The following is a 27,237-nucleotide window of genomic DNA, read 5'->3' on the forward strand; positions in this document are numbered from 1 at the left end:
TTCTCTCACAATAATGAGAGAATGATTGTTATTTGCTCCTTTCTTGTGCACGTTTGGAAGAGAGAAAAACTCTCATAGGAAAAGAAAGTTTTGCCTTTGAGAGTTTTTTATATGAAAAGTTTTTCAAAAGAATTTTTTTCCCTGTTTGAGTAGCATTAGAAAACAGTGGGAAAATATATAAAAATGAGAGAGAGGAGGAGGGTGGTGGTGATGGTGGTGGTGAGATGAGTGGTAGGGAATGTAAAAATAAATTCTCTTGGTAAAAAACATTCCTCAACGATGTGGAGGAATGTTTCCTATCAAAAAATCTACTTTTTAGAAAAAACTCTCTCAACAAAAAAGTTTCTCTCAATTGGAAGGGTCGGAAAATCCGTACGGATTTTTCATTTTGTATCACATTTCCTACATCTTTCTCGCTTCCAAACGTGCCCCTTATGTGCAAAGTGCAACAAACATGAGAAAATGGGGTCATGAGATTTGGAATCACATTTGGGCCTAATTTACTCATTTTTCATGTGATTCCAAATTGCATTCTCTACCATGAGATTTTGAATCACATGAGATGAAATTACATGTGATTTCAAATCAAATGAGATGCAAACAAAAGTGAAAGCATCAAAATTAAAACCTCATGTTACCTTATTTAGATGATGACTCCGTTTGAGGAATAGTTTGGTTGGGTATTTTCTTCATTCAAGATGGAGCATGCTCTCATATTTTGATCTCTGCTTAGTTGCTTAAGTTGGTAAGTAGGATACTTAGAAGGAATTATTTTCCCATTAATATATTTGTCACCTGAAGGCAACATCAATATATGATGGATTGAATTCTAATGTTAGAGATCTAAATTTGATCTCAAAATTTAAGAACCCAAAAAGAAATTAAAGTGAAAGCCTACAGAAAAGGCTTAAAAGGAAATTGAAGTGCTAGGATAATATGTATAAAGATGGTAAAAAAACTAGAAACACTACAAGAAATCTGTGGATTAGTGACAGATTAAATCCGTCACAAATCCATCGTTGAACAGTTTAGCAACGGACTAGCGACGTATAACTTTCATCGCAATTTCCTAGTCGCTAATTAGCAACGGAACATATTTGTTGCTACTTCTGTTGCTAATTTGTGACAAATTAGCGAATGCCATGATCCGTCGTGAGGTCATAGCTAATCCGCAGAGATTTGGTTTTGTGACAGATACACATCCATCGCTAATTCTGTCGCTATTGTAGCGACAGATTTACGATCGATTACAATCCATCACAAAACATCAGCCGATTCAGTTTTGCGACGGATAAATATTCATCCTTAATTCGTTGCTAAATTGGAGGCTGATACTAATTAGCGATGGATATTATCCATCGCTAATCCATTACAAAAAAAAAATATTTGAAATATAGATATCGAGAAAAATTTTCTCGTTATACAATTTATATATCATGTGTATAAAAAATAAAGTACACATAAAAAATACATATACAAAGCAGGTGAAACAAATTTAACACAAGTTACAAGGAGAAAAAATTTATCGATCCACTATAATCCTCGCCAAGTTCTAATTATTTACAAGTGAACATATACAAAGATTTTCGTTTGAAACAACAAGAAGGTGCAACAAATTAAACACATGAATCTAATCATCACCAAGATTATAGCATCATCATCTTCATTGTCTCGATCTGCCCCTTCATCCATGCCTCCATCAGCTCATCTACGTTGATTATCTCCAGCATTCTACAAGAGAACCGAAAGGTTAGTATTGATAAACAAAATATAATAAATTAAATTATATGTAATGCACATAATCAAAGGCAATCAAAGTAACATGGATGAATGACACATAGAGTAGCAATAAAGTGAAGGACATTGGAATTCAGATATGTGTTCTAAGGCTGAGAAAAAAAAATCATAGTGATTCAAAAATGCAGATATGTATTCTAAGGTTGTCAAAAAAATGTCATAGTGATTCAAGCATACATATATGGTTTATAAGGTTGTCAAATAAATGTGTTATGTATCACAATCATGCATATATGGTGTTATAAGGCAGTAAAAAAACTTTCATAGTGATAAAATCATGCTTATATGTGTTCTAAGGTTGTCAAAAAACTTTCATAGTGATTCAATCATGCATATATGTGTTATAAGGCAGTCAAACAATTTCATAGTGATGAAATCATGCTTATATATGTGTTCTAAGGTTGTCAAAAAACTTTTATAGGGATTCAATCATGCATATATGTGTTCTAAGGTTGTCAAAAAACTTTCATAGTGATTCAATCATGCATATATGTGTTATGAGGTAGTCACAAAATTTTATAGTGATGAAATCATGCTTATATGTGTTCTAAGGTTGTCAAAAAACTTTCATAGTGATTCAATCATGCATATATGTGTTATAAGGCAGTCAAACAATTTTATAGTGATGAAATCATGCTTATATATGTGTTCTAAGGTTATCAAGAAACTATCATAGTGATTCAATCATGCATATATATATTCTAAGGCTCTCGTAAAACTTTCATAGTGATTCAATCATGCATATATGTGTTATAAGGCAGTCAAAAAACTTTCATAGTGGTGAAATCATGCTTATATGTGTTCTAAGGTTGTCAAAAAACTTTCATAGTGATTCAATCATACATATATGTGTTATAAGGCAGTCAAACAATTTCATAGTGATGAAATCATGCTTATATATGTATTCTAAGGTTGTCAAAAAACTTTCATAGTGATTCAATCATGCATATATATGTTCTAAGGTTGTCAAAAAACTTTCATAGTGATTCAATCATGTATATATGTTTTATAAGGCAGTCAAAAAACTTTTATAGTGATTCAATCATGCATATATGTGTTATAAGGCAGTCAAACAATTTTATAGTGATGAAATCATGATTATATATGTATTCTAAGGTTGTCAAAAAACTTTCATAGTGATTCAATCATGCATATATGTGTTCTAAGGTTGTAAAAAAACTTTCATAGTGATTCAATCATGCATATATGTGTTATAAGGCAGTCAAAAAACTTTTATAGTGATGAAATCATGCTTATATGTGTTCTAAGGTTGTCAAAAAACTCTCATAGTGATTCAATCATGCATACATGTGTTATAAGGCGGTCACACAATTTCATAGTGATGAAATCATGCTCATATGTGATGAAATCATGCATATACTAGCTTGAAATCTAACGACATAAAACAAATGACATGAAACTTTCATACCTGACGGGCACCTATAGACGAAGTTTTCTTGTCCAAAAAAAAACTTCACGACTCATTACGAACAACGTCAGAAATGGCTTCATGTAAAAAGTCATGTATTGTGTCCTTAACAAGTTGACAGACACCATCCCAAGAATTAGCAGGGTCAATTGAACGTTGGGAGTTGATGCTGGCGGGAGAACTCTGAGAGCCCTAGCTGGAGAATGCAATAACTCATGTGGTGTTCATATTACTCTCAAACCCAAACACATGACTCTTTTTTTATTCACCGGTTGCAGTCACCCATGCCGCAGGATCAAAAGGCAGATGCTGAGTGGAGTCATAGTCATATCGTTCTACCATTTGTTGCTCGTATGACTCCTACAAAGTAATGATTACAATATGGATTAATAATTAAGAATTATAATATTCATGGTAACTCATCTATTATAATGTTTATTAATATAATAAATATATATCGTTGTCGCTCTCTCCTTCTTTGATACAAACTCTCTTGTGGTCTTAAGTTTAAGTGTTTCAACAAACATATCCTTGTAAGGCACAATGTCTCTTTTTTCTGCTTTCTACGAGGTTAAATGATAAAAAAAATCAATTAAAAAGTATGCAACAATACTTATAAATTTGACAATATATATTGATGAGTTATCATTTTCTTCTAGTGACTCCCAAATGTCCTAGATCCACCTGTGTGTAGATGGGCATTAGGCATCTTCGCTCGGTTTTGTGCAGCATTTGCTGGGCGGTTTCAAAATTCATGGCCTGTCCACTTGTCGCACATTGCATCCCAATAATCTGACCTGATAGTAGAAGGGTCATGGCCCTTCCACTGCAGTGGATCATCTATCCCACCAGATGTTTTTATTGTTATAGTCTCCATATTGTGTAGCATATCAGCAAATCAACTGGCAGCCACCTTTTGCCACACCCGCCTCGCGTTCTGCTCCTCCTTCGCAATCGCGAAGCGATTCGAAGCCTACAAATAATTTTAGAAAGTTAGTATACACCACTATAACAAAAAATTAAATATGAAGATGCTGAAGTAGTAACTGCTTAATTTCTCGTATTACTTCTTGTGGCTCGAAGCTCGCACTGCACATGAATTGGTACACATTAACAATCAACTATCAATATATACTATTTATAAGATAAGTATTGGATAAGTGAAAATAAAATACTTAAGGTCGACTATCGATATATACTATTTGAATGCGTCATTGTATGTCAGACTGAGAAGACCTTGCATCTGGTGTTGTCTCGTGATGTGTATAAATAGCTGGTGTAAGTGGGTCATGTGCACGTGAAACATCATTTATAGAAAAATGAGTTAGAAATTCACAGAATGCATATTTAAACTAATCAAGTATACAATTATTTAAATGATATACCTATCGAAGCATTACGTGATGACAAAGGCTGAGACTGGATATTACGACCACTACTTGATCCTCCACCACTGGGTGCTCGACAACTATGACCTCCACGAACCATATTCTAACAAATAAAAATGTTATTTGGATCAGTTACATAATTCTTGATCTTATCATGGATATGACATATGCATGAAATGTAAAGATTTAAAGGTCCTACATGAATCAGTTTTATAATTATGCATGAACTGTGCATGTACGCGATAAGTATGCATGGAATGTAATATGATATGCAATTTCATGAACATGGATACATAATCAAATCGAAAATAACTTCATACAAGCATACATAGTCACATCAAACATTGCAATACATTCATATCACAATAATGTCAAACATGTACCTGCAACAAACACACTCCAATATCCCGCTAACTACAACCATGACTAGCATAGTCTCCGAAATACAAATATAAGAGCATATGAGAAAGTGATGTGGTGTGTATTACAAGATGTATTTCACTAGCTCGAGTATGCTTCCCCATCACTTGTTTGACTTTCATATCCTTCTTCTTCCTTCTCCTCCATTTCACCCTCTTCGTCTTCTTCTTCATTGGGTTCCTATCCACTTGGTATATCATTTAGATCGCATTCTTCCATACGTGTGTCATCGGACAATGAAGATGTGACATGCAGACCATGAGTGACATCGTGACCATAAGAGAAGTCATACATATCATCTGATTGATAGTAATCACCCTCTTCAGCAATCTTATCTTCTTGTAACCGATCATACTCAGGGTAGTTTAGACTTCACCTTGCAAATCGCTCACCATTCATTTTTATCTGACTTCCTTATATTCGGATATGAAGTATAGTAAACTTGTTGAGCTTGTGAGGCTAATATGAATGGTTCATACGTTTCAAACATTGATTTATGATTCACCTCCACAATGCTTGAGGCTTTGTCGACTCTTGTTGTTGTGGGATCAAATCAATGACACTTGAATAAAGTTACCATGTTATTTATGCCTAAGTAAGTCAACTTCATTATTTCTTCAATGACATCATAGTAGTCATGTTCATTTTCATCGTAGCTGCTACCCTTGACACACATGCCACTATTCATCATTGACTTGTTTACACCATAGTCTTTTGTATAGAATCGATAACCATTTACGATGTACCCGTTGTAACATTGCACAACTTTGGTCGGACCATTTTGTGAATCACGTATTTCTTGATCATTAACATCACCATGGCAGACCTATAAGCATAAACAATGATTGTGATCACGACCAATTAAGTAACATATTGTTGTTTACAGAAAAATAATGCATGTCATCATCCTTAACAACTCTTTCAACCATGCCCCAAACTTATTTTCACGTTCTTTCTATACTTTTGAATCAGTGAGATGTGAAAGTTCTCTTCACAACTCCAGATCAAATCATCTACACTTAACAAATATTTATATTATCGAACCATGTACGCACGTATAGAACTTAGTGTTACATATTAAATATACTTACCCGATATAGGGGTCGATCGTTGAGCAATTAAAAAGGATATAGATATGTGATGTGTCTTGCTCTCGATCTTCCAAGAGTCTTGACCAGCAATTGACAAAGGCATGCCCAAGTGGTTGAAATATCGATAGTTTGTCAGCCACAGTAAATTGTTCTCCATCATCATTGCGAGGTGGGCAAGTGTAATGTGTTGGAATATGAGGTTCAAAGTACATAGATGAGAAATTTGAAATCTCTTCTAAAGTCTACGCCTCACAAATTGAACCCTACACTTTTGCTTTATTCTAAACCTTTTTTTTAGGTCAAACATGCATCTGTCAACAATATACATTTGGTAATACAATAAATTCTCAATAGCATTAGAGAGAAAAGTATAAATAAAAATATACCTTTCAAATGGGTACATCCATCGATATTGCATAGGACCACCAACCCTAAGTTCATATGGCAAATGTATGATCACATGTTCCATAACATCGAAAAATGTTGGCAGAAATATCTTTTCTAGCTGACAAATAGTAATGACGACAGAATCTTCGAGATTTTTTACCTCAGTTACTACAACTTCCGATGCACACAATGTTTTAAAAAATCTACTCAACTCAGATAATACCCCTCATATAGGTTTGTCTAACATATCATGAAATGCTAGGAGAATCAATTGTTGCATAATGACATGACAATCATGGCTCTTCAACCCATATAATTGTTTATCATCTATCTTCACAGCCTGAGCAATGTTAGAGACATATCCATCTGGAAATCTCAACTGTCTCAACCACTGACATACCTGCTTTACTTGATCTAGTTCAAGCATGTACCTTGCCTTTAGTTTCAGTACTTTATCATTATACTCTTGGAGTTTCAATTTAGGTCTTTTACATATTACTTTTAAATTCATACAGTACTTCGGATTATCCTTCATTTTTCTTTTAACATTCATTATTGTATTGAACACGTTATCAAACACATTTTTCTCCACATGCATAACATCCAAATTATGTCATATCAATAAGGTCAGTCAATATGATAGTTCCCAAAATATAAATTTCTTTGTCCAATTGTGATCCTTCTCAAATCCAAGAAAGGGTGTCGGACTACGGGCATCTGTCAGTCCATATAGAAAGTATCGCAATCGTCTTAAAATATCTATGCCAGACAACTGTGTAGGTGGACCTTTTATTTTAGTTGTGCATGCTCAGAACACATTCTTTTGTTGTCGGAATGGATGGTCGCTGGGTAAAAATCGACGGTGACAATCAAACCAGCACGGCTTTCTTCCATGCATCAATCTAAAAGATTTTGTATCCTCCATGCAGTACGGACATGCCAACCTCCCATGTGTGCTCTAACGAGATAACATATCATACGCAGGGAAGTCACTAATTGTCTATAGAACAACAGCCTTCATATTGAAGTTTTGTTTTTTGTGGGCATCCTACGTGAGAACACTTTCATCCCACAATATTTTTATCTCATCAATCAATGACCTTAAATATATATCAAGATTTTGGCCCAGAGAGGTCTGACCACAGATCAATAGAGATAAGAAAAGATTTTGACGCTTTATACACAAGCTTGGAGGAAGGTTGTATGGGGTGACAAATACTGGCCAACACGAGTATGGGGTTGATCTACCCCCAAATGGATTAAATCCATCTGTACATAAACCTAGCCTAACATTTCTCACTTCCATTGTGAAGGTCTGATGAGTACGATCAAAGTGCTTCCAAGCTTCTACGTCAACAGGATGTGTGATATTGTCTTTATCATGTTGAATTTTATTTGCATGTCATCTCATGTGTTTAGTTGTCCTCGAAGACATATACAACCGTTGCAATCTAGAGGTAAGCGAGAAGTCGTAGAGTGACTTGTATGGCACTTCTTTTGACCTTGTGCTACCATTGCCCCTTGTCTTTGGCTTGAACCGAAGATGCCCACATGACGGAATTTTCTTGATATTTGAAATATAACAGGCAGTGATTTGGATAAGCATCTATCTTTTGATACCTCATACCTAGAGTGTTGACCATAACCTTCGCACGATAGAAATTTTATGACAATTTCTCATCTTTGGGCAACATAGTCTTCACAATAAAGCACAGACGATCAAAACATGATTGACTCAAATTATACTCTGACTTCAAATTTAGAAGTTGAAGAACTGCAGACAAGATAATATGACTCTCGCAACCATTCCACAGTGGCTCATCAACATCTCTAAGTAAGTCATAAAATCTACTAGCTGCATCATTTGTTGTTTCTTCCTCTAGCCCAGTTTGTATATCACTAGAACTCATAGCAGAACTCAGTTCTGGTCCTGCAGCATCAAATATTAAATATATATATAGATTGTTGTGCACCACATTCACCCGTACGTCAAAATTGTTCTAAAATTCTTCACCATGAAGCATCCAATTCTGATAATCACTCACAAAATCCTTCCTGTATAGGTGATGTCTAATGTCATGAGGTTCTACAAATTGATTGTTCTTACCCATTATGCAGAGGCACCTGATCCGATCGATAGGATCCACTGTACTAATACTTGTCATTGCAAATTCAATAAAACTGTCAACACCATCCATATATTCAAGCGACACCTCATTATCAACTATCCTACGGTACATCCATTCACGGTTTGTAGTCATTTTATCCTATAACGTTATGAATATTATCTTTACCAGTTAAAAGAGAATCATAATAATGCGTCGATGAAAAAATATTAAATTTATCATTCATTATTGGATATATATATATCACAAAGATATTTAGAAAGATGAAATCACATTCATAAATACGATACATTTAATTTAAGCATATTTTCATAATACAATTTCACATGGAGGGCATAATTAATTCAAAAATAACTTCATGCAAGCATGGATACACGATATACGATATACGATACACACACACACACACACACACACACACACACACACACATATATATATATATATATATATATATATATATATCACATAGATAGTTAGAAAGATGAAATCACATTCATAAACACGATACATTCAATTTAAGCATGTTTTCATAATATAATTTTACATGGACGACATATTTAATTTGAAAATAACTTCATGCAAGCATGGATACATGATACACGTTGCGCACAGATATAATATATATATATATATATATATATATATATATATATATATATATATATATATATATATATATCAAAGATATTTAGAAAGATGAAATCACATTTATAAACATGATACATTCAATTTAAGCATGTTTTCATAATACAATTTCACATGGAGGGCATAATTAATTCAAAAATAACTTCATGCAAGAATGGATACAGTCACGTCAAACATTGCAATACATTTAATCATTCATATCGCAATAATGTCAAACTTATACCTAAAGCAAATACACTCCAATATTCCGCAAACTACTACCATGGACTCCGAACTACAAAAATAAGAGCACTTATATTTTCATACATTCAAGTCATGCTCAGCATGATCTCTGAACTCCAGCAAGGCAATTCTAGATATCCACAACTAAGTGAGTGTGAAATAGGAAAGTATTGCATCCAAGAAAGTAAATAGCATGTGATGCTCTTGCATCACTTACTCACCACGGGTATTTACCCGATTTGCATTGCTTTTTTCTTTGCATTTTTTTCTTATTTCTTTTTGCATTGTATTTTTAGCCACATGTGATGCTTAGCACTAAGCATCACGCAATTAGCTCAGTTATGTACCTGTATTGCACATTTATATATTGCAATGAATATTTATATATGACGAAGAGAGACGAGGGAGTCGGTGAGAGGGGAGGTGCAATTGGGGCCAAACCCCTCCCTCGTAACCCAAGCAACAGAGAAGAGGTCTTGGCCCCTCCCTTACGAAGAAGGAGAAACGGGAGGGGGGTGAGCCCCTCCCTTAAAACCCAAGAAAAAAAAGACAGGGAGAGAACTCAACCCCTCCCTGGCGAAAAAGAAGAAACGGGTGGGGCAAGGGCCTTTCCCTTACATGCTGGAAACACCCAGGCAGTAAGGGAAAAGCCCCTATTGGCAAGAAGGAACAAGGGAGGTGCCCAAAGTCCCTGCCTCGTTCTTTGTCACAGGTGGCAGGGAGTGTCTCCTCTGTCGACCTATCGAAAAAACTGGCAGGGGTGCCACTGCTTGCCGATCAGAAAAGGGAGACAAGCTAGGGCACAACCCTAACATGGCCAAAAAAAAACAAAGGACAGGCAGCCTCTGCCTGTCAGCCAAAAAAATAGGAGACGAAGAGGAAGACAGCGGGAGACTAGGAGAGAGAGAGAGAGAGAGAGAGAGAGACCTCAAGGGGTCGGAAGGCGGAGGGTGTCGCCAGTGGCAGATGGCACATAGGGGTTCTGGTGTCGGGTGACCTCCGGTGAGGCGAGGATCAATGCTCGGGGAAAGGAGCAGCAGTGGGGTGAATTCAGTCTAGGCTGCCGACGGTAGGTAGCCAGATGTAGGGAGGGCCGGCGGAGTCAAAGGGTTCGGCGGAGACGAAGAGGAAGACAGCGGGAGACTGAGAGAGAGAGAGAGAGAAAGAGAGAGAGAGCGACAGAGTTTGACACAAAACTTTTTCATCGCTAATCCGTCGCTAATTGGCAACGGAGTTTGAGACAAAATATTTATGTTCCTAATTTTGTAGCAAATTTCAATTTTAGCAATGATTACTTTTCTCTCGCTAATTCGTCACAACTTTGCGACGAAAATAATCTGTCGCCAATTTCCGTTGCTAATTAACATTTTTCTTGTAGTGAAAAAATCTACAGAAAAGGCTTCACTACAAGGATGCAGGTTAATAGCGATGATATATCTCACCGTTATTGCCCTATTTTTCTTTGTTATAGGTCTATAACGGCGAAAATGCTCGTCGACAAGCCATTGAAAAAAAATTGACAGTAATAATGGCAATATTTATAGCTTACCATTAAGGGGTGAACCAATACTAACGATGAATCTCGCTGAAACTAGGAACACTAATAACGACATGGCAATCTTTAACGGTGAGATATCTCTAGTTTGCTACTATAACGGCAAGATTTTTATCTCGCTGTTATAGGGTATAGTAGCGAGACAAGGATCCTGCCATTATAGGTCATAATGGCGAGATAGGGATCTCACCGTTATAGGCTATAAACACTACAACAAAATAGACTTTTAATAATAGACTTTTTTGTCACTAAAGGCTTCAATATCTGTCACTAAAGCCCTAAGAGCTATCACTAAATGATATATAGAATGCAAATAACAGCGAGATTTATGACTCACCGTTATTGAAGAATCTAATAGTGTGGACAAAAATCTTGATGTTATTGCTTTATCAATAGCAACAAGATTTTTTTCGCTGAAAAAGAGTCGTCACTATTGACCCTTATCCTTGTAGTGCTTTCTTATTAACATGGATGGTTTGAAATTTTAATAGAATTCTACAAAAAAAAATATTTTCCGTGAAAGTGTAAAAATTGAAAATGCTAGGAAAAAAGGAATTAATGACTAAATGGATGCATGGAGCGAACATACAGTTTTTTGTGATGGAGTTGGTTTCCACAAAAAGTTCTAAATCTTTTGATCTCAATTTCAATAACTGAAATAGAATTTTAAGTGCTAGGGTAATAAAAATGGTGAAAAAAAGGTTGGGAAAAACCTACATAAAAAGGATTTCTAAAAAAGAAGGGCAAAGAATATATTAATGATAAAAGAATAAAGTGTAGTAGGAAACCAAGAAGAGAAGAAGACAATAACTTTATTGGAATTCTCTTTTTCTTTATATTAACATCTGCAGGTTACAAGGTACAACTTATATACATAGGCCATTGGCTAGATCGACTCTCATCCCTTGGATGTAGGCAACATTATCTATTGGGTTGGTGACCATAATTGATAACTTGTTATCCATTGATAATGAGTTACACGAAAATAGGAAATCTCAACTACCATTATCAATAGATAACAGGTAACACAAAAGTAAGAAAAAGCTTAACCAATATCCATGTATATAGGTATATTGTTATCAAATGTAACGATTTGCCAACTAATATCCTCATATGTAGGTGATAACTCATTATCGAGTTATCTAAAACAATTAATACACCCCCTTAAGTTGGAGCTTATGGATCGAGCATGCCCAACTTGGTATTCAGAAGTGATAGTTGTGCACTACCTAAGGCTTTTATGAAAATGTCGCCGCACTGTGAATGGGTAGGAATAAACTGAGTACAAATTAACCTATTTTGAATTTTCTCCTGAATAAGGTGACAATCAATTTCGATGTGTTTAGTGTGTTCATGGTAGATAGGGTTAGCAGCAATATGCAGGGCTGCTTGATTGTCACAAAATAGAGTCATGGGCTGAGGATGAGAGATCCCAAAGTTAGTCAATAAAAATTTGACCCAAATAATCTCACAAGTTGCTAATGCCATAGAACGATACTCGACCTTTGCAGATGATCGAGATATAGTGGATTGTTTCTTTGATTTCCAGGAAATTGGACTCTGGCTTATCATAATTCAATATCCAGAGGTAGACCTGCGAGTTATTGGACAAGAAGCCTAATTTGAATCAGAATAGCCGAGAACAGTTAACTTACTAGATGGATTCATTAAAATCCCTTGGCTTGGGGTGCCTTTGAGATAGCGCAATATGCGGAGGGCCACATTTATGTGAGAAATGCATGGTTGGTTAGAGAATTGGCTTAAAATATAGACGGCATATGAGATGTCAAGTCATGTGATGGTGAGATATATTAATCAACCAATCAACCATCGATAAAGGCCCGGGTCTTCCAAAAGTGAACCATCTGTATTATTGAACTTGGAATATTGCTCCATTGGAAAGGAGCATGGCCTCGAACCTAGATATCCCATGTCTTCTAATATATCTAATATATACTTGCATTGAGAAAGAAAAATCTCTTGTTTGGATCAAGCCATTTTAATGCCCAGGAAATATTTGAGAGTGTTGAGATCTTTAAGGCAAAATCGCCAATGGAAATTTTGTTTGAGGGCAAAGATCTTATCAAGATTATCACCTGCGATGATTATATCATCTACATACACCAAGATGAATAGGTGGTAAGTGGTCTCAGTTTTGGAGAATAAAGAGTAGTTGGCCTTGGATTGAACAAAACCAATTTTCTTTAAATAAGAGGAGAGCTTCACAAACCAGTTTTGCGAAGATTGTTTAAGATCGTAAAGAAACTTATGTAGGTGGCAAACTAGGTGCGCCCTCTGATGAGAGAATCCGGGAGGGAGCCGCATGTATACCTCTTCATTGAGATCACCATGAAGAAATGTGTTGTTGACATCAATTTGAAAAAGATGCTAATGACGGATAGAAGCAATGGCAAGAAGGTAACGAACGGTGATCATCTTGGCCACTATAGCAAATGTCTCATTGTAATCAAGACCTTCGATTTGAGTGTATCCTTTAAAAACCACGCGGGCTTTATAATGTTCAATAGAACCATCAGACCAAAATTTAACTTTATAGACCCATTTGCAATCGGCAGGATGCTTATCTTTAGGTAATATCATCACCGTCCAGGTATGGTTCACCTCAAGTGCTCGGATTTCAGCAGCCATGTCATCATGCCAATGTTATTGTTTCATAGCTTGAGAAAAAGTCTTTGGCTTAAAAACTTGAGTGATGGCAGCTAAGAAGGTTCGATGGAAAGGAGATAAGTGTTGATATGCAAGGTAATGATGGAGAGGATGGTGAGTACTTGGAGCCATGTCACATGAAGCATCTGATTGGAGTACAGGAGCTGCATAGTAACACTTGAAATTCTTGAGATAAAAAGGTGGTTGGCAAGAACGATCAGATCGGCGAAAAGGAGGCATGTTTTAGGTGTTGTGGGTATCGAGAGAAATGGGTGGGTTGTTTGAAACAGAGGGCGATGCAGGAGCATTAGGGGCATTTGGGATGGTGGACAAAGGCTCAATGAAATGAGTATGTGTATGACATTATTGGCATCAATAGGAGTAGCTTTTTTATCTTGAAATAGAAAAATGTTTTCATAAAATTTAAAATCTCAACTAACAAAAATCTTTTAAGATTTAAGATCAAAAATTTTATAACCAACTTGACCATATGGATATCCTACAAAGATGCATTGTTTGGCATGTATGCCAAATTTGTGGGTACAGTTGATGTTAACGGCATAACATAAGCATCCAAATATGTGTAAATGAGCATAATTAGACGCTTGGTTGTATAACATCTCATAGGGAGTTTTACCCATCAAGGGTTTTGAGAGAAGGTGATTAATAAGGTATGTGGCAGTAAGAATGCATTTCTCCCCAAAATTGAGTGGTAAATTTGATTGAAATAAAAGGGCCCGAGCCACATTCAATAAATTTCTATGTTTGCCTTCAACAATATTGTTTTGTTGCGGTGTTGCTATGCAACTATGTTGATGGTTGATTCCATTATCTCTAAGAAAAGTTTTCATGTCATTTGAAAAGAATTTGGTTCCATTGTCATATTTAATGCTTAAAATGTTGGTTTGAATTTGATTATGAATTAACACTATAAAATCTTTTATAACATTGAATGTCTCGAACATATATCTTATGAGATAGACCCACGTGCATCTGCTATAGTAATCTACAATGTTCAAGAAAAAATGGGCTCTTGATATAGCACCCCATATGTCGCAATGCAGTAACTTGAATGGTTTGGAAGAGGATATGGTCCCATGAGAAAATGGTAGCATGGTTTGTTTAGCTTTATGACAAATGAAACAATGTTCATAAAAAAAATTGTCATTAACTTTAATAGAATTAATAAGAACTTGAAGACGAAAATTTGATAAATGTCTAAGTCTAAGGTGTCATATACAAGGAGATGAAGCATTCAAGGCATGGTTACTACCGCCCTCAAGAATATAAAGATTCCCTTGCAGCCTACCCGCTTCAATCATCATCTTTGAGTGTGAATCCTGAAAAACACAATGATTTTCTTTAAACACAATGTCATATTTCAAATCATGAATTAATTTACTAACGAAAATGAGATTGAATTTGAAATGAGGAACATATAAGACATTATATAAAGTAATTGTGGAAGTCAATATGACACTGCCAGTATGAGTGACAGGGGTGGATGTCCCATTAGGGAGGCCGATGGGTGGGAAGGAGATCGGCACTGAGGAGGAAAGGTTGGATATGAAATTTGTGATCTGATTTGTGACCTCTGAATCTATAATCCAACATTGAGATACAAATAGACAAACTGATGGTTTGGGTATATTACTTGCAAGGTTGGTCATAGATGAAGTGTTTTGGTTACCTAGATTGACAATGGTCATAATCTTATCATATTGTTCTTTGGTAAGTTTAAGAAGAGGAGAACTGAAAGTTGGTTTTTCTGGTTCGGTGGTGGAGGAACATGCATTAGCTTGGCTGGTAAAGCAAGCATTGAAAGAACCCCTTGATCGATTAGAAAAACCATGAAGATAATAGTATCTTGGCTTGATGTGACCCAGATGCCCACAATGTTCACATTTTGGTCTTGGACGCGTCTGGCCTATCTTTGATATGTCGGCCTTGACAGGCAGATTGCCTCAATCGATTGTTGCGGCAGCTGGTTCATGAGATGGCGTGAGGCGAAGGTCGTGTTGTCGTTCTTCTTGAATGATCAATGAATAGGTCTTGGATATATTTGGTAAGGGTGTCATGAGGAGTAATTGACTCTGGATGGCACTAAAATTGTCATTAAGGCCCATCAAAACTTGTATGAGTCTTTCTCATTGTTTGAGTTCTTTAATGACCTTCATGGCCTCACACGAGCAAGGTGGAATCTCAATATATGTGGACATTTCGTCCCATAATCCCTTCAGCTAAGTAAAATACACCGTTATTGGAGATTGTTCTTGCTTGAGATTGATTATCTCTTATTGAATTTGGTATATTCTGGAAGTGTTCGATTGGGAAAACCTCTCACAAAGTTCTGCCCAAATCTCAGTTGCGGTTTGAGCATAAATGATGTTGGTTGTTAAATCTTTATGAATGGAGTTGAGCAACCAGGATAACACAATATCGTTGCATCGCTCCTATACGACAACATTTGGTGATGATGATTCAGGTTTCGTGATCGATCCGTCGATGAAACCCAATTTATTCTTGGCACTTAGTGCCATAACCATAGCTCTACTTCATATCGAGTAGTTGTCTCCAACGAGCTATTGCAATACTAAAGATATCCCTGGGTTATTCGAGTGAAAAAGAAAAAAATGATTGACAGTCAATTCTTGAGTGTTCTCGGATGAACCAGTACCGTTGTTGATGCTATCTGACGCCATAAAAAAATAAAAATTATGATGGAGGAATGAGAATCACCGACAGTGGCTTGAAAATATGCGATGACCAAACTTCTAGTCTGGCACGATGAAAGGCGTAAGATAAAAGTTCCTTCTCTGATACCACGATAAAAGAACGTAGTGCAGCAGGAAACCAAGAAGAGAAGAAGATGATAACTTTATTGGAATTCTCTTTTTCTTTATATTAACATCTCCAGGTTATAAGGTACAACTTATATACATAGGCCATCGGCCGGATCGATTCTTATCCCTTAGATGTTGGCAACATTATCTATTGGGCTGGTGACCAGAATTGATAACACTAAAATAGGAAATCTCAACTACCATTATCAATAGATAACAGGTGACACAAAAGTAGGAAAAAGCCTAACCGATATCCACGTATGTAGGTATATATCATTATCAAATGTAACCATTTGCCAACTAATATCCTCATACATAGGTGATAATTCATTATCGAGTTATCTAAAACAACTAATAATTAATATGCACGTTTTTGTTTTCTGGATCCGGTTTCCACCTAAATCTGAATGTTGTGTGAAGTAGACAAAGGTGGAGAAAAAAAACTAGGGAAAATGACTTCTCAAAAACATTGGGTAATTGAAATTGCAATGGACGAATGAAGCAAATATATGGTTTTCTGTTAGGTTCCATATAAAATCTGTATTTTTCTGTGAAATCATCATATGTGGGAAAAAAACGTAGAAAAAAAAATCTGAACAGGGGTTTTGAAAAAAGGATTTTTCAAAATCAATGGTTAATGGAACATACCTCCAAAGTTAGACCCATGTGCCAGAACCCGTAGTTGGATCCAAAACCCAGGACCCACTTGTGGCTGTACCCTTTGCACAACATGTAGGGAACAAATTCTAGTGGGTAGTGGATCCCAACATGCCAGATTCCCTAATTCTGGCTGAACATGGGAATTTTTCACCCTAGGAAAAAGTGGAGAACAAAAAAATATATTTATTTAGAGTGAATTACAAAAGCCATCCTCCCCGTCAGTTATTAACAAAAAAAAGGGCAAATAACTTGTTATTACATCTGACCCCTATTTTTCATTATTTGTATTCAATGGCACACTTTTTCTTAAAATCACTAACTCTGACCATTGTTTAGTCAAAGAAAATTAGTAAAATGGCATCTATCTTTGTTGCTTTAGCAAGTAAAAGTTAGATACACCGGGTCGGCCCGAATGATAGCGGATCTGGGGAGAAGGTGCTGACCCTTTCCTCCCACGTTCGACTCTCACCGGGATAAGGGTGCCTTTAACTAGGCTTCGTAAGGTTCGGGTCAGTGTCGGTGACTCCACCTGGGGTTTACCTTGCAGGGAGGCGGGCCGGATCCGATTCTTGGCCAGGATTCCTCATCATAAAGAAAAAAAGAAAGTAAACGTTAGATTATTGTTATTTTATCAAAGTAATACTTTATGAGGGTATTTGAAATGAAATACAAAACAACAAGTGGTTGATTGTAATAGCTAAAAAGAACTATAGGCTTTTTTAAAATCTGAGAAACTAGGCGTTTTCCAGAATATTCTATACACGAAATCATATCCGAGAGATGCCTGCCCGGATAATTGCTGACCGACCAACCATTATTTTGTGGTGTCTCCACATTCCACTTGGTGTAAAGAAAGAGGCATGCCCGCCCGCTGCCCGAGATGTGATGATTTTTATTTTTAAAATTATTTCTTGCACCAAAAGATTACAAGGAATCCGTGATGGTGACACAAATACTCACATAATCACCAGAAAAAGCATCGTGTACCACAAAAGAATAATAATAATATTCGCATTTTCTCATGCAAAGACGTAGGAAACATGCTGATCATAAGCTCGATTTTTTAAGATGCTCTGTCCTTAATGCTTGCTTTATAGAATGTGTTTTATTTTGTTTAAAAACAAAACATTTATTTAATTTTATTGGAAAGGACATCGCTCACAATTTTCTTCTAAAAAATCTCGCGATGATAATATCGTGAGAAATTGACAAACGTTTTTTTTTCAGCAAAATCTCATTTTTCACAAACTCTCGAGAAACTGAAAATTTTTCATAAATCTTGCATTTTTTGGAAAAATCTAGGCAATAAAAAAATAAATTAAAAATATTTTTTATAAGAAAATATTAATAAACTTTATTTAAAAATAAAAATACATAGTTTTTTTTACTATAAATAGCCATTTAAAATGTAAATATCATGTATAAATCGTGGTAGTTATGCTTTTTTCATAAATCTCACGATATTTTGAAAATCTCTCGAGAAATTGCTGTTTTAAACTTTTAGGCAATTTCTCGCGATATTAACGCGAGATTTTCATAAATCTCACGATATTTGTCACTATGGTTTTTAGCTGCTTAAAATTTTTGTGCATCTTCTTGAAACGTTCCCATTTGTTAACTTGTTATTTAATTAGTTTTTTTTTATTTTAAGCACATTCAAAAGCATTCAATCCAAAGAAAACACATTCAAAATCATATCAACTTCTGTTTGGTACTTAACTTTACCATTGGGTTAATTTTTTTTTTACCGTTTTTAAAATGCCTTTTTTTAATTCCAAAAATCTTAATAGCTGAATATTCCTGAGAGTCAAAAGACAAACAATATGAGCCGTCAATTACTTAAGATCAACGGTTTGTGTGATGGCACATCTAATTCTTTACCCGTCTTAAAAGTTTAAGATTTTGATGTGATTGCTACTGTAAGGTTATATGATAATTTCACTGTCACCAATACCTTTGCCTTTGAGAAGAAGGGATACTCTGGCAATGGCTTACCTACAAAAAGAACGTTGGAAAGATAAACTTTTGTCTTCTGACATAGGGCAAGCTGCAAATGACCCTTGATCTGTCAGCTTTAAACTTTTAATCCATTATGAGAAAATGTATATATTTTTTTGAAAGTTTATTGCCATTAATCTATATTTGAAACATGACAAAATTCATGGAACTTAATTCTTCTCATTGAGTTCATGAAATTGGTCGCTTTTCACCTTTGAGTTTATGAACTTTGTCTCATTTCACTTTATACCAAACGTGCCTTGATATGTTTATGGGCAATTAGGGTACAGTAGTGTCAGTCACTAATCAAGTCATTTTCCTATTTCCATTGCAATGATGCAAGGGGAACATGTGGAAGGGAATATTGGCCGTTGATTTAGAAATCTGATGGTTTTCCTCTTAAGCCACAGCTCAGTATGATCATGACTGAATGGACCGGGTCAGGACCCCTAGCACAGCCTGCACAGTGGACTATGACAATGACCCAGTTGTCTTTGATCAGAGTCAGTGGGAGGGATGATGACTAACTAAGCTTGGCCTGATAATTTTTCCTCTGGACCCCTTCTGCTGGAATTTGGATGGATCTAAGGATCCAGTCAGGATATGTGTTTTTAATTGTTAACTGGATCAGGATTCGGTCTGTAACACTTGATCCGGTGGATCAAAAAGGTCACGTGAATTAAATTAGACTGGACCCCTCATCTTTTGGTGGACCTCGAGGAGAGGGCCAGTTTGTTGCATACTTTCATCCCTACCGTGTATAATAAATTATTTTGGATCATGTTGTCAAATCAAAGCCTGTGATAATTCATGAAATCGGGCCTCCAGATGGAATTACAAAACCAAAGAGAACGGCTAATGATTATATTTTACCAGATCAATAATCTCTCTCTACTTATATAATATATGAATCACTAGAATATTAGAACGGAAAATATGAGAACTAAAGTGTGAACCGTGATTTTCATAGATTTTTATGTTTTTTTTCTTTTGGAGATCTGCTAGGTTGGTTTTCTAAGAACCTGCTCTTGAAAATTTTCATGGTTTTTTTGTTTTTTTCTCTTGAATTTAACCGTACATATGTGATTTGTGTGCTTGGTTTTACGAGAACCCGAATCATTTGATTTTGATGCATAAACAAGATTTTTTAAGGCTTTAAAATCAATAGCTCATAATATTCATAAATATTTAAGCATTCAAAAATCATATTTTTTAATAAAAAATACAGAATTCAATGGTTGATTCCTAACAAATTCATCGTGACAAGCACATCCACATGATTGGATTTGCAAAAAGTGTTGAAAATACCCATTTTCTAGTTCTCATATTTGAGTTCTCACAGTATATATATATATATATATATATAATCAGGGCCGTACTTGTGTTTTATGGGGCCTGAGGCGAAGGGAAAAAATGAGCCCCCTATTAATAGTAGGAGTTCGGGGGGCATGACCTTGAAATTTTTTGAATCCTTATTAAAAATGGGAGCTCTAAAAATAGGCCCCCTATTAATAGTAGGAGTTTCGAAATTTTTTGAGTCCTCTATTAATTAATAGTAGGAGTTTGAGGACAGGGCCTCTAATTTTTTTGGTGCCCCTATTGAAAATGAAATTACTATTAAAAATGGGCCCCTAAATTTTTTTTTTGGCTCAGGGGCCCTGAGGCCCAAGTCTCATTGGCCTCTTGACAGGTCCGGCTCTATGTGTGATATGCATATCAATATATCAATACCGTATCAATGAGTTGAAACTAATTAATAGGTGCGGATTGTTTTGACTCAATTTGACACAATATAGGTTATTTACATGTTTGATTTAATCAAACCGGCCCTTGGATAGCATTTTTCGATAAAAATATATATTTTTAGCTGAAAAAATTACTACCATTAAAAATTTTATTTGCTAAGAAAAAACTGTTCATACATCAGTTATCCAAGGTCAATTTTTACTAAATCAAACATGTAAATCACATGAATGGTGTCAAATTGAGAAAAAACAACTAGCACCTATGAGTTTCAACTCATTGATACCTACCAAAGACTAAGTTTGCAGAGCCCATGGTGCGAGGCGAGAAGCCCAGCAAAGTGGATGGACCAACCCATGGATAAGCATGCGTTATAGACAATTTGACCTTTGAAAACCATGGAAACGTGAAATGGTGTTTCACTGAATATTTGGAAAGATTGATCACCACGATGCTCATTTCTTTTTATTGGTCTAATACTTTTTTTATTGGTATCAGCACGATGCTCACTAATGACAGTATCATACACTTTAATTTTTTCAACGAAAACTCTTTTAATTTGAATATCAGTGTTTTGTACATACATAAAAAAAAAAGTTTTGTGGCCCACAACACACTAACAGACATCTAGATTGCCAAATTCAAGATGAACGGTAGATATATGTCGCGAGAACAATCAACCGCATCAGGTGCCAAACGACTCCATACAGCCATCTTGCTGTCTGTCAGAAATCCCAAAAGCATGACACCCTGAAAAGTATTTTCTATTCTAAAGGTTTGGTAAACCAACAAATTTGTATTTCAGATTCCTCAAGAAAAAAATGTGCTTCAGAAAATTAGTGCTTATATTTTTATCTACTATTTTCTACTACCACCTGTAGACTTTGTCTATAAATTGTTCCAACAAGGGTTCCATCCTCTCTCTCTCTCTCACACACACACATCAATGGCCTTGTGGTTTATGGGGATTCTGCTATCTAGCATCTTCACCCCCTTAAAATCCAATATGGAAGGTAAAATTTTCATTTTTTCTTGTACCTTTTCCATCCTCATTAAGTAGAAGTTCTGTCAGATTGAGTAAAAAGACTCTTCATTGGTTTCTCTCTATGCAGGAGACGCTCTCTATGCACTTAGAAGAGCCCTCCATGACCCTGCTAACGTGCTCCAGAGCTGGGATCCGACACTGGTTAACCCCTGTACCTGGTTTCATGTCACCTGTGACCAAGATAACAGAGTCACCAGACTGTAAAGCTCTCTTCTTCTCTACCATCATCACCATTCTCATCTTGTTGGTCATCTTAATAATGGCTATACATAATGTTACTACATAAAAAAAAACAGTAATCTTGCTTCTGTTACCAAAGTACCGTTTGGTAGAGCAACCTTAATCACGAAAACTGAATGAACAGAGAAGGCCATCTTCATTTTGAAATTACAGTTGTGTTCTTCCAATTTGGGGTTTCAAACTGCTCATGGGCAATATGTTGGTAGTTTGTTAGATAAAGAAGGATAATACCGTCATATCATTCATCCCTGTCTGTTCTTCTGGTTCATCTTCTGGCTTTCCATCTGATTCATCTGGACAGAGTCAGAAATTACAGTGACAAGACTACCCTTTTCAGTTTTCCACCATTTTCATTTCATTTTTCATGATTTTGGCAGGGACCTCGGAAATGCAAGGTTATCAGGAAAGCTGGTGCCAAAGCTAGGGAGGCTGGAGCGTCTCCAGTACCTGTAAGGAGTTTCTTCCTTCTCAGAGGTCAATTTAGTCAAATTGCATGGTTTTAAATATAAAATGATTTTTTTGTCGTATTAAATGACTATAATGCCCTTGTAGCATCCCATTCAGACCATCACTTGAAAAACTCATCAGGAAACTTCTATATGAATTCTTTTGAGTTTTGAGTCATGAATATCTCAGTGTTCTTTACTCCAGTGGCGGAGCCAGAAGTTTTTTGTTGGGTGGGCAGGCTTCGGGTGGTGATCATCGACCTCTGTCGGTGGCGCAGTGGCACGAAGCTTCCATGGTGGCGAAGATCATACATCGAGATCGAAAGCCTGTTTCGGTAGTTGAGCCACCTCCTTCTCGGTGGTGATCCAGCAGCAAGCCGAAGGTCTTCCAACTGAGGTGCCTCCTCAACTCTCTCTGAGGGGACGGTCCTCGCCACAGCATCGAGGCAGAGCAACTCTGTATCGCAGGGAGGCGTGATCTCTACTCCTGCACGACCCTGCTCTGATTTTCTTCGACAAGCATTCACAAGGAAAAAATGCAACCTCCAAATCGTGGGGAATGAAAAAGAAGACCCGAGTCGTATCATATTTCAACTCGGTTTCTAATTCTGGGGTGGGCGACCGCCCACCCCTGGCTCCGCCACTGCTTTACTCGGATTGCAAGGTTTCATTTCAAGATGAAATGGGAATATGTTTGTAAATTTTTTGGAGATTTGTTGGTGGTCAATCTTGTCATTTCGGCTGAGGGGCAACTTGGTCAAACCTCATCTGCCATTCTTTGGCCTCCCAAAAAGCTGATAGGGCACTTGACATTAATGTGGAAGGAACAAATGACCAAAATCATTTCATAGACATGTAAAGGCAGTTTTCTCATATTTGGGAATCACACTTTATCTCTTCCCCATGCAGGGAGCTCTACAAGAACCAGCTGACTGGCAGTATTCCTGAAGAGCTTGGGAATCTGAGGAGTCTTATATGCTTGGACCTGTACAATAACAATCTCACAGGGACCATACCTCCATCCCTAAGCAGACTAACCTCTTTGAGATTCCTGTAAGGGTCCATGTTCCTTTTGTTGGCTGTCCAAGTTATGACAAATGGTCTTTAACCTTGTCACATTGTGTTTATCACTAATGCGGACATATTTTAATTTGAATATGCAGAAGGTTGAACAGGAACAGATTGACAGGCAGGATCCCCAGAGCACTTACACAGCTCAAGAACTTGAAAATCTTGTAATTTTTTTCAAGTTCCCTCGTTTTTTCGTAAAGCTTTCATCAGATAGAGGGTAAAATCTAAAGTAGGTCATCTTGCAATAGGTTTTAACGTTAAGCTCACTGTCTTGCTATTGAGGTTAAGTTGTACCCATTTTAGTGTCCCAATATGAGCAGTACCTATAACACATGAATGATAGGATATCGATACGAGTTCTCTAGCTGTGGCTGTTGCCTAGTGTAGCTTCAAATTCAATGACCACCCTGTCCTTTTTAGACTGCCCTAATGAGAGGCGTGGTTGTCATTTTCAACATCATTAATTCAGTATACAGTTTAAAAAAAAGGTGTTGCGGCAATATAGTCTCCCTTATGATTTTTACATGACAGAAAGCACTACGGTTTTTGACAGTGAGGTTTCGGACAACGACCTGTGTGGTACGATCCCTACTTCTGGTTCCTTCTCCAAGTTTTCGGAAAAGAGGTGAGACCAATCATATCTCTCTCTCTCTGATATATATATATATATATAACATTTCTTGGTTCTATGCTTTGATTACATGAATATTTTATGGGACTAGGACTAAGGTGGCAAGTTTGCCATTTTTTTGTGTGATATGTCTTAGTTCTACAGTGATTGGTTGGTTGTTTTGTTATGTACTGATTGATGGTGTGTCTGCAGTTTCGAGAACAATGAACGGTTGAAAGGACCAGAACTGATTGGCTCTGTGAGTTACGACCTCGCCTGCAAATGAAGAAAAAAAAAACTCTGGCGAGAGGGAAGAAGACAAAAAGAAGAAAAGCAACAAAGGATTCCAATCAATTTTGAGTTTGTAAAAGCATATGCTGGTTGCGGGGTTGCAGTGTAATTTTACCTTAAACTTTTCCACCATGAAAGAAAATCAAATAGCGTTAGTTTGTAGTTTCGCTGATCTCCCCCTCTTAAAATCAATGCCGTGCTGCATAGACCTGACTGCGTTTCCTATATGCGTTTGATGTTTCTGCAAGAGAGAGAGAGAGAGATGAATAAAAAAATAAAGCCTGTGCATATTTCTGCTGCTTAGACTTGGTATGATGAAACAAGGGCAGTTGTGAGGGTACTGAGATGAAGGCACCTGATCAAACCCCACTGATGCACAGGCGTAGCTTTCAGAGGTGGACCTGAAAAAATAAATTTTTATAAGAAATATAAATAAAAAATTATTTAAAAATAAAAACCACATGGTTTTTTTTACTAAAAATAGCTGATAAAATCTTAAATATCGTGTTTAAGACTTGATATTTATGTTTTTTACAAAAAACTCGTGGAAATTGAAAATATCACGATCAATTGCCTGTTTTAACTATTGGGTAATTTCTTATCATATTTTTGCCAGATTTGTCACTATGAGGCTGAGCAGCTATGCAAAAGAATTGAATATGGATCAAGCCAAGCTAGACCTAAATTTGGGTTCAGTTTTGGATTTGACATTATAGAATTAGATATGCTGAAAACAGGCCATAAATATCTTTATGTTTTGGTTTATGGTTTTTTATTTTTTTAAATTTTTTAATTTTTTTTATGGTGTCTTTCTGAGATTTTCTTGAAAAAACACTTTGACAAGATTTTTCCTTTCCCAAGATTTTACTGTATTGAGATTTGTGACATTGTGCTTAATGGAATAAAACTGAAAATAAGGACATGCTAGCTTTACTTTCTCAGGTGACTTCACAAGGTTAAACATCAATGCCCCACCATCCAGCTTCATGCAAACTTGAGATTCAAACCTTCAGGCTTCTCAATATCCCTGGGAAAACCACACTGCACATTTTCCTAAGAAAGTGAGTCACGGGACAGACTCTTATGCTTGCTTTTTAAGGAAATCTAACTCGTGAAATAAGTTTGGCATGCTAAACACAAACAAAAAATTTCAGCTCAACTCATATAGGCTCGTTAACTAGGAATAAGCACCTTTGCGTATTTTATATCATACAGTACGGATAGTTGGATTGTTTGGCTTGGGTGCAATAAATTTAAAGTGTAAATCCTTTAGACTTTAAAGTCTTAATTTTGTTCTCAATTTTGAAAAGTGCCTGTTTTTTTAGTTTAGCCCTATGTTTAATTCTTTCAGCTCATTTACCCAATGTTGTTTGTTGTTAAGTACTACGGTTCAAGGCGTGAAGCCTCACGCCTTAGGTGTGAGGCGAGCCCTCATGCCTCGAGGCACATTGCTGTTTATGAGGGGTGTGCCTTAGTGTTTGAGGCACACACTTCGCTCAAGAGCACATCTCATATACTAAAAAGGTATTCATGTAAAAAGGTAATGTTTTGCGAACTCTAGTAACCTGAATTACGTTGGCAAATGTGTACATTAAGGGCGACATGCCTTTTCATTTTTTTAAAAGTCGTTTAGTCTTCATTTTTCTTGCTTCTTGGTACGAGTTACTCTCTCTTCCTCTCTATATCTCGATTCTCAGAATTTCTAGAGTTTTTGGAGATTCTCTTTTCGAGCAAATGAACCCTAATTCCAAGTTGTTTGGTTCAAACCTTCCTCGTTCATTAAAAGGACGTCTGATTTTGGGGTTTTCCTTCGCGTGTTGCATATCTTGATCTTTCACTTTGAGGTATGAATTGATGTTATTTCTCTTGTTTTCTTATTAAAGTTGTAGATGGTTATCAGGTTGGTTTTTTTTTGTGCATTGTTTGTCCAACAAGGCAATGCATTCCAAATGGTGATTGTGAATCTACTAAGTGTGTAAGTTCTCTAATATTAGAATAGCAAATATATATGCACAAGTGAAATACAAAAAACTATAACCCAAATCATGACATGTTATCTACTTCATGTGTGATTTTTTTTCTCTCAATCAAATCTTTGAAAGCTCAACATGAGTCATGCATATTTTCAATTTACTTATGAATTGAGATTTGAATCAAAACTCACGATACTATTTTAATTAGGTTTTATAATTTAATCTTACTTTAAAACTGTGTTTAAATGTACTTTGTGTGTATATGAATGTGATTCTTTTTTACGTGAAAAATTATATGTTCTCACAATTTATTGTTAGTAAAATACACAATTATTTACTTATTTTATTATATAGTTGCATGTTGTTTTATCTTGCGGTACTCATTGTTGTAATACTTGCGCTTCAATGCCTTGATACTTACACCTCGCTCCATCAAGGCTATAACTCTTTGCCTCACCTTGACTCTTTTAATAACCTTGCATTTACCAGCCCCACAATTGCAAGCAATTTAATGCATAAGCACTACAAATCACTAATGTATACCTTAATTTAGGTGTATCATGCATTCAACCAAACACACAACCGGC

At 36.2% G+C, this 27,237-nt stretch overlaps 1 protein-coding gene across 1 annotated transcript in view; it reads left to right on the top strand.

Moving 5' to 3' along the window:
- LOC149811382 (leucine-rich repeat protein 1-like) overlaps positions 1–24,672 on the top strand; it is a 45,318-nt gene extending 20,646 nt beyond the window's left edge. Inside the window, exons 7-12 of the mRNA XM_089993869.1 lie at positions 22,060–22,219; positions 22,637–22,708; positions 23,615–23,758; positions 23,869–23,940; positions 24,330–24,401; positions 24,600–24,672. Coding sequence (XP_089849995.1) covers positions 22,060–22,219; positions 22,637–22,708; positions 23,615–23,758; positions 23,869–23,940; positions 24,330–24,401; positions 24,600–24,672 — 593 coding nt within the window. The remainder of the gene's footprint in view (positions 1–22,059; positions 22,220–22,636; positions 22,709–23,614; positions 23,759–23,868; positions 23,941–24,329; positions 24,402–24,599) is intronic.
- Positions 24,673–27,237: the final 2,565 nt, after the last annotated feature.

Source organism: Nuphar pumila, chromosome 17 (genome assembly GCF_984573655.1).
Source record: "Nuphar pumila chromosome 17, dmNupPumi1.hap1.1, whole genome shotgun sequence".
Taxonomy (NCBI): domain Eukaryota; kingdom Viridiplantae; phylum Streptophyta; class Magnoliopsida; order Nymphaeales; family Nymphaeaceae; genus Nuphar; species Nuphar pumila.